General features: G+C 26.4%; 1 protein-coding gene across 4 annotated transcripts; it reads right to left on the reverse strand.

Moving 5' to 3' along the window:
- Positions 1-1,689: 1,689 nt before the first annotated feature.
- LOC101235743 (uncharacterized) lies at positions 1,690-9,165 on the reverse strand. Of its 4 annotated transcripts, none has more exons than XR_010642233.1 (11): positions 8,875-9,165; positions 7,857-7,936; positions 7,712-7,751; positions 5,463-7,575; positions 5,239-5,334; positions 4,228-4,344; positions 4,065-4,154; positions 3,863-3,961; positions 3,111-3,440; positions 2,332-2,408; positions 1,690-2,248 (listed from the first exon to the last, which is right to left on the reverse strand). XR_010642233.1 is itself a non-coding variant. In XM_065812391.1 (11 exons), the coding sequence occupies exons 2-11, from the start codon at positions 7,924-7,926 to the stop codon at positions 2,244-2,246; spliced, it is 2,739 nt and encodes a 912-aa protein (XP_065668463.1). In that variant the 5' UTR covers positions 7,927-7,936; positions 8,875-9,165; the 3' UTR covers positions 1,690-2,243. The 4 variants fall into 4 exon arrangements, 2 of the variants coding, with proteins under 2 accessions (XP_065668463.1, XP_065668462.1); XR_010642232.1 differs by lacking the exon at positions 8,875-9,165 and adding an exon at positions 8,173-8,451; XM_065812391.1 differs by having other exon boundaries at positions 3,409-3,440.
- Between the last annotated feature and the right edge of the window lie 563 nt (positions 9,166-9,728).

A 9,728-nucleotide genomic window follows, 5' to 3' on the forward strand; every position in this document is an offset into this window, starting at 1 on the left:
CCATATGAATACCATGACTTAAATTTAAAGAAAATTAAATATCTTCTTTGCATTTGATTGTTTTTGCTGCTGTTATGCAAAATACTATTATTCTTTTTAAAAATAAAACCGACTGTTCAGAAGAATATTTTAGATTTGCCATTTACTTTCTTACCAGTGACTGTGTAGTTTTGGAGTTAAAAAAGCAATACTTTTATTTATAACGTTACATTAAGTTATTTTTAACTTTTTAAATATTGTTTAATTGATTTTTTTTTAGCAAAGAATCATATTTTTAAAGGGAATAAAATTTGAAAGGAATAAAACTTAAAAATAAAACTCTACTTTATTAAGACAACCCATGGATCAAGGAATCATCCGAACTTTCAAAATTATTTTCACCAGATTAGATTATCGAGCATGTAAAACTTTTCTTGAAGTTTGGAAAGAACTTTCTATTTTTGACTGCACCCGAATTGTTTTATTAGCTTGTACGGAAATTAAACGATCAACACATTTTGCATGTTGGAAGCTTTTGTTACTTCAAACGATCAACACTTAATGCATATTGTAGGCCTTTGTTACCTCAAATGATCAACACTTAATGCATGTTGGAGGCCTTTGTTACTTCAAATGGTTCAAAAAGAAGACAATATCTCAGAGACATTAACAGAAATACAGATTGCTTTTTTTTTTGGCAAGGAAGGATTTGCAGATATACAAGTTCAAGATATCGAGCAACTACTTCAGGAACACAGCTTAAATAAAAAAGAATTAGAAGAGTCTACGTCAGAAACATTTGTCGAAGAAGACACTAATAACAAATCTGCTTTAAATTTCACTTATGCTTCAAAAAAAGGGCTCAATTTAGCTAAAGAATTAGAATTCAAATTAACCTAAAGTGATTCTTCAATAACACGCAGTGAAAAATTTAAAAGAGAATTACCAATTTGCCTAGCTCCATAAAAAGAGATTTTGAAAGAACTACAAAATAAAACTACTTTTGAAAACCAAGAAAATTATTTATACACCATATTAAATATTTATATACTTTAAATTACTTATAATTTTAGACCCACCATTAATTTAGATTTTTTTTTGGTTTGTATATTGAGACTAGCTTTTTTTTGTTACGACGTATTTAAAATCACATTTTAGTTTACGATTCGTTAAAGTTTAATTATTAATTATTTTCTTTATAACTCGTTTTATAATTACAAAGAATTCATTTTGAGCAAGGATTTTTGAATAAAAAAATGACGTTTCTTAATTCTCCACCTAAAAATCTTTATGCTTTCCCTGAACACAGCAGCAAAGAAATGTAATCTTTAATATTTTTCTAGAAATATCGTTGTTATTAAAGAGTTTTCTTGACTTTTTTCAAAATAGTTTAAAATAACGTTAGCATATAGCTCTTACTAGTAACAAGGTAAACTAACAGCAATAACTTCGAAAAGCATGAAAAATTTTAAAGAGAAACATTAAGGCTCTGGAAAGAGAGTTAATAAGATCTATAATTCGATTAATACTAATCAAACATTAAGTATAAAATAACTGTTTTTGCTCTGAAAATAAGTATACATTTAAAACAGACGCATACGCACCTTTTTGAAAATTAGTACATTCTGAGATTTATCGCCGTGATGTATCTTGAGGAATGATTTAACTTATTTATATTATTATATTTTAACAAGTAAAAACAGTAATGAATAAATGAGTTTAAAAGCGATTCTCTTCAATTAAAAGTTTAAAAAACATAGCCAAATACATACAATAAGTTTTTTTTTTAAATAATTATTTATAATCTTTTAATAAATTCTAAAATATGAAATATTTTTTTTTTGTCAAAAAATGACAAAGGGAAAATATTTATTTACACAATGTTATTTTAAAACCCTAAACATTTAAACTTTTTTTAAAAAAAAAAACAAACAAACAACAAAACCAATTTACAAGAGTTCTCGATTTTTTTGTTTTGTTGACAGAAGCAAAAAAATATTACTGCAAGATATATTTTAAAATGTTTTATAAGAAACATATGAAAAGAAAAAAAGTGTTCATAATGATTCAAAAAAACTAACGACTTTAAGTAAAAAATTAATCTAAAAAGCTCATAACAAAAAACAAAAAACATTTAAAATATTTATATTTACAGGTAAGAAAAAAAAAATAATCGAAAAGCACACAAAAACCATTCGTCGCATTGGAATTTCAAATTAGAAATTTGCATTAGTTTTACTATTAAAATACTTCAGCACTGACAGTTAATCTAAAAAAATGTACAACTTACAAATACCCAAAAGAAACTTCAAGGTTCAAAACAATTTATAGAAAATGCCTTTTATTTCTTACCTGAGCTACCGTTGGAGTATAATTTGTGCAACATTGTTTTTCTCGATTGTAAATGCTCAATATTAAATTCCTTAAAACTAAAAAAACAAAAAAAATATTGCAAACGAAGCAGAACAAAGCTGGATTAGGCTAAATCAAATATACAAATAATCTTGTAGTCAGACAAAAGTTTAATAATCTACATATAGATTATTATAGAACAAAGCTTAAAGCTAAAACTACTGTCATTTTTTTTAGACTGTTAAGGAAAAAGGTCATTAGCCAAAGAAATACTGATAATTATATACCTCGGTAAATATAAAAAAACTTATAAAACGCCGGTAATATCAAACGGTAATAGTAAAATTCCGGTCATCAAACTGTAATAGTGAAATTCCGATAAAATCAAACGGTAATAGTAAAATTCCGGTCATATCAAACGGTAATAGTAAAGAACAGTTATCAGTAAATAGACATGAAGAGTAATCATAAAATGTCTGATTTTTGTAGAAACATTGGTGTTATTTGCTTTTATTTCTGATATAAAATAAGTTAGAAATATTTTATTATATTGTGTTACACAAATTAAAGATAACATTAAATAACTATAATAAATATAGTTTATCATATGAAGAGTTTCAAAAGGATTTTTAAAAAATATTTAACAGAAATTTTTAATTTTTAAAATTTACATACTATCTATATTCATATCAATATATTAGAATGCTGAGAACATTTTGAAGAATAAAAAATGAATAATCTAAAAAGCGAATGAAATACTTTTTTTAAATCTTTTGTACCTTCTGAATATGGACTACTCATATATGGCATGTTATATTGTATATGATATTGAGCTTGTATAATAAAGTGACACATGAATTTTGTTAAATCTATTTTGTAACTTTCTTTACAAATATTTTAATACTTTATGCTCAAACGCATGTTTATCTTTGTTAAACATAGTCACACTCTAAGTTTGTCAGTTGAATGTTCGTTATTGATATTTCACTAAAAATAGTTATAATTTCAAAGGTGAGACTGTTCGTTACACCAAGTATATTTTCTTTGAAACAAGCCACATGAGACAAGTTATCTAACCTTGCAGACAAATTCATTTCTTTACAATTAGTCTAAATGTAAAAGAAAAACTACAAATATATCAATGTAATGTAAACAAATTAAAAAGTGAACAACCATTAAACAATAAACAGCCTTTAAACAGTAAACAATCATAAAACAGTGAACAACCATTAAACAGTGAAAATCCATTAAACAGTGAACAACCATTAAACAATGAACAACTATTATCATTAAACAATCATATAGCAGTGAAAAAACCATTAAACAGTGAACAATCATAATTTCTTACTGAAAACTTATTAAACATTTACTAAGTATAATAAATATTAAAGAAGTAATTATAATTAATAACAAGCCTAAAATTAACAAATTAATATAAAAGTAGTAATAATGGAAAATTTACACACAACACAAATAACTTTTTTATAACAATATTACAATTTATACCACAAATTAAAAAAAAAAACTAAACCTCTTGCACTTTATCTAAGCGTTTGGTTAAGTGAGAAACCTCTTCCCTCAAAAATATATTTTCCTCTAGTATATCTTGTTCTTTAGATTCATAGTTTTCCTGGTAAAAATCAAAACTAGTATAATTTATACTAACTTATAAAACATAAAAAAAGTAAATAAAGAAAAAAGAAAATACATAATTGAAATAAATAAAAAATTACCAACTGAAGTTGTAGCAGTTTTATTGTATTATTTTTACAGTCTATTTCTTTTTCAAGTTCTTCAATCCGTTGAAGAGAATTTTGAAACCTCTTAAAAAGTAAATAAAATGTAAAAAATATTAAAATAATTCACGTAACAAAAATGATTACAATAAAAACTCACTTGTGTTAACAAACAAATATCATCATCCATATCAACACTTCTTCTTTCTTTGACACTTTCTCTGGTCATTGTATTTTCTGTTACTACTAATGGATCAACAACTGCCATTGGACTGGACTTAAAAAAACAATATAATAAAATAATAAAAATATATTTCAAACAAAGTTACAAAAATCTAACATTAAATTTATTAATATTATTACTGGGGGGTATGAATTAATCCATATCATTTTTTTTTCTCATAAAATTAAACTGGAATACAATAAACTAGGTATATATTTAATGTTCAAAGTATTGTCTGTAGCTACCTACTAACTTTTTCCATCTTTCTGGCAATATACTGATTCTGTTGCAAAAAGGAATCAACACAATTTTTGCAGCGATTAAATTAAATGCTTCCTGGCAAGAACATGCATCATTAGTTGGAAGAGTTAAAATTATGGAATATAATTCAGGTGGGGTAAGAGGAAAATTGAGTGTTTGCAAGTAGGTTTTAACAGGTTAAACAATATAAGGAGCATTGCCATACTGCAAAATAACTTAGTCATACCTTTCAATATATTGATATATAAAATACAGATCAAATGAATCATGAATCATTAATGTCCGAGCTTCACCTATGATTTTTTGAACTTTAGATCATCATAGCGGACTTTTTATTTCATTTATCTACTTTTTATTGATTATCAGTTGTTTTGACAAAAGAAAATCTCAATATCTCTTTGTTTCAATTGATATGGCATCTTATTTTTCTGCTTTTGAATCATTTCCAAGTTATATAATTGTTTTTGGGTTGTTTTTAACTAAAAAGCCCAATTTTGAACTGTTAAAACTACTATCAACACTTCTGTTCTGCTTCTGTTCATGGACAATATAAATTTGGGATAAACAAATAAAAAAAAGAGTTACATTTTTTATAAAATGTAATGAAGTAATTCAGACCCAGACCCCAGTATATAGAATGCTTCTTACAAAAAATACTATTTTCTTTTAATAAAAACATTTTCCTACTAAAAAGAGTCTTGGAGACAGAGGCGGAAGCGATGAACCTTCTATGTAATTTGAAAGTTTTAAAGGGCCCTTCATCAATGGCGAAAAATAATCAGTCTAAAAGAATTACAAAGAGAATCACATATTCAACAAACAAAATATTAATTTATGAATATAATTTTATTTTTTATTTTTATAATTCTATTTATTAAAATACCAAATGAAAAATAATTACGAGTTATCACCTCTAGCAAAGTTCTCTTCAATTTCAACAATTGAGTCTTCACAAGTTTAATCTCATTTGTAAAATGAAGAAATGATGTACTGTCCATCATTATATTGCCATCTAAGGTTTCAGTCATCTGCATTTGCTTTGGAGGTCTGAAATTATATGCAAAATCTCGTGAACCATATGTTTGACTTCTTCTTAATTTTGAATTTGATTCTTCTCTTTTTCTACCAATATCCCCCATAGAGATTGTATAACATCGATTTTCAATACCATATGTAAATTCTTCGTTGTCATCACTTAGTGAAGAAGGTAGTAGATCACTTTGGGAAAAACATGGTTCTGTATTAAACAATTTGATGGTGTGTTTTTTTGAAGGAGTTTTGGTTGAGTTACAGTATTCGTCATTATCTTCAGATGTATCTGGCAGAGGTATAACATGATATGGTGGTGGATGGATGGTGGTATCTGGTAGAGGCATAATGCCATCAGTTTCTACACAACTTTCATTTTTTTCACACTCAATATTTTCAGGTGTGTTGACAATTTCATTAGCTTTGTTAATAAGTTCAGATGTTCCTGATTCAGTCTTGCCAAGTATATTAGTTTGAACAACAAATGTATCAAGAAGTTCATTTGTCGGATTACAAAAGCCATTATTTATATGATTATTGCGTGCATTATCTTTGGAGAATGTGTTATTTTCATCTGTCTTACACAATGTTGCAAGATCAGTATTGGGATCATTTAAGTCATTGTTAGAGATAGCAGCAAGAACCTTTTGAATATCATCACTGAAAGATTCATTTTGTGATTCATACTCATTTAACCCATGATTTATTTTTCCAGGAGTATCTTCAACAAAATTTTTCGGCATTTTCTCATTCTCAATAAATAAATCATTTTCATCATCTAATATAATTTGTGTTTTATTACAATATGCCAAATCAGGTTTTTCTCTACCATCTATTACCCGAGTTTCATCCAAAAATCCAAAAGTTTTATTTAGGTTGCCTTCGCTAAATTCTTTACATAAAGTTTGTGTTTTATTGAAAGCTGGACTGTTATGTTGAATAAACTCTTCAACTTCTTTTTCTTCAACATTTCTTGTAAGATTTACAGTTTTATTACAGTTAATATTTTTTTTAGGTTCTTGTTTATTTTCGTGACTATATGTAACATTTTGAAAATCATTATCAATATCATCTAAAACGTTGTCACATTGTTCTTGCTTATGTTCATCGGAACACTTGTTACAAGATGTATTTAAGTTATTTGAGTGTGATGGTTCTTTAAAAACACTAAATGTTGAATCAGCTTCAGATATATCTGGCTCCGAAACTATCGGACTTATTTTCAAATGCTCAAAATGTTTTGATTGTGCTGTATTGTATGGAGTTGACATACTTTCAATACAACTAACATGTGTTGAATAACGAGGTCTTAAACTGCTAAGCTGTCCTTTTAAATTTAGTTTTGATTTAATTTTAGTTTGCATTCTATTTTGGTTATTTATTATTTTTGAATTGCACTCTGAGGAGATGTTTGACGATAAAAGATCATCTTGGGAAAGGCTTTTATTCATCTCACTAAAATCTGAACTATCAGCTTTGTCAGCTACTGCTGGCAATGTTTGAAGTGATTTTGATTGAGCTTTTGAAGATAACTTATTAGAATAATTAAATCCAAATGTTTTTGCACCAACTATACATTGATTGGAGCTTTGTAGCGTAATTGCAGATGGCTGCTTTAATTGGTTAGTTGTCAACTTTTTCAAATTATTATTTGATATAGGTGGTTTTAATATACATGGTTCAAATGCATTTTCCTGAGGCGGAATCGGATTATAAACATTATCTACTAGTCTTTTTAATGGTTCTTTAGGTATTATTGTATTTTCATGAATATTATTGAGTTTTGAAGTATCTTTTAAAACTCGTGAATCAGGAACTTTTAATGCTCCCACAGATCTCCGCTTACCAATATTTGGTATTTGACTAGTAGCTGGTTTTGAAACTCTTTCATATGGTGTTGGACCATGTTGAGAAAATGAACTTGTAACAGGTTTACATATTAATGAACGCTTCGGTTCAGATGTTTGAGTAACTGTTGTTTCAATAGCATCAGTCCTGATCAACAGAAATATTTTTATAAATATAGAAAGCAAAAGTATTTTCATTTATAATTTTATAAAAAAATTAAAATCTAGTGCAATTATTAAAGAACACACACAAAAATATTATTTAAAAAAAAAAAAAAAATCACCTTTTGCAAACTCCTGATGATGGAATAGATGGAACAGGTACTGCATGAAACAAATAGAGTTAAAAAAAATATTTATTATTTAATTTAACTATATAATAATAAAAATATGTATATAATATAATAACAAACAAACAAAAAAAACAACCTCCACATGCTGAAGCTCTCGGCAATCCAGGTTTCAACTTTGAAAATCCAGGAGCTTGCAATCGCGACATATCTCTTGACCTTTTAAATATAAAAAACTTGACGTGTAATTAACACTTAAAATTATTAATGAAATGGTAATACTTTTTTTTTTCATTAAGGTATTAACTTGTTTTAAAAATAATTTCTATAAACTTTGATAGCTTAAAAAAAAACTATGAAATTAGCAATTTTTCTTAACAATTATATATAGATTATAGATTCGCTGATAAGTATAATACTAATCTAAATAATATCTTTATTAATTAAAAGGTCACCAGGCAAGCCGTTCAAATTTTCAAAGATACGGTGCAGCTACCCCTGCCTAGGGCACTTATAATGACTACCAAGGTAACATTTGTTAAATTAATCTAAGAAGAATTAACTTTACATCTGAAAGTTTAAGTTTATTTCACTCAAAATAAACAAAATATTGCCACGTCTATATACAATTAATTGATGTCATCCGATTTAAAATTAAAACGTCAAATTTTCTTAAATAAATAAAATTATTCATCGCCAAAATATCTGTTCCATAAGGATAAAATTACGTAGACGATTGAAAAATAAAATGCATTTTTTGCAACGCTGCAACAGACCGAAAACGCTGAGATTCACAGCGCGCATTTTGTCAATCGATCATTTTAAAGCAGTTCACCTTATTAATAACAACTCTTATTAACAGTAACAACAATAATAATAACAATAAAAACTATAACCATAATAAAACTATTATATTACAATAACAACAACAACAACAAGTACTACTTCTACAAAAAAGCAACAACAGTAATTGAAAAGTTTTTGGGTACGATCATAAAATAATAATAAGAAGAAGACTTTTACTAGTTTATTAAATAAAATTAATTTTTTCAAGTTTTTACTTTTGAAAATTTTTTACTTCTAGAAATATATGCAAAGCCTGTTGTATTATATTAAATATATTCAAGTTAACCAAATTTGTAGCGAAAAAAAATTACTTTTAGCCACTGAGTTGTCTACTGATCAGTAAATAACTATTTATAAAAATTCTATCGATTATTATTTTTGATTATGAGAACAATAACCATGGCACTACAACCATTGATCACATTGACACTGTAAGTGTCCGTAGCTGTTGCATCAGGATTCACGCTTCAAAATTAATAAAAAGCAAAGTCTTAGCAAAAAATATTAGCAATATAACATTATATCTATTTATGTCTATCCATTATGTGTAATATAAAAATATTGTAAATCAAATAAACTAATGTTTAAAGACAAAAGTTATTAAAAAAGATTAATAACAATTGCTTAAAATATACAATTTCAAAACAAATATCAGATTACGTTGAGCTTATCATAATGGTCATACATCAATAAAAAAAACTCAAAATTAAATAACTATTTTATATAATAAATTTAATTGAAAATAAAAACATAATTAAAAACGTTTGATTCACAAGAAATAAAATGAAATAGATAAAGCAAAAAACAAACAAATAAACAACAACAAAAAAACATCTGCATTTATATTATCGAGAATCATTCATATTTGAATTGTAATCTGCAGTACCAGCTAGATATTTATAATCCTAAAATGAATAAACAGAATAAACTCACTACAAACCAAAAATTTTAGGGAAAGTATTGTGTTATGAAACGGTCATTAAAATGACCTTTTTTGACGTTTGTTATTAGTTGGTTAGGTTCACTCTCATGTTCCTTCTTTTGTACAGTGAGTTGTCAAGATTTGAATTTAGTTGTAATAGGATCTAGAAATAGTCGTAAATAAGAAAGGTAACTTCTTGGGCTGTATTACCACTATTTGTTTGATGCATGTATATGCGTAAAC

The sequence above is a fragment of the Hydra vulgaris genome, chromosome 12 (assembly GCF_038396675.1).
Source record: "Hydra vulgaris chromosome 12, alternate assembly HydraT2T_AEP".
Classification (NCBI taxonomy): domain Eukaryota; kingdom Metazoa; phylum Cnidaria; class Hydrozoa; order Anthoathecata; family Hydridae; genus Hydra; species Hydra vulgaris.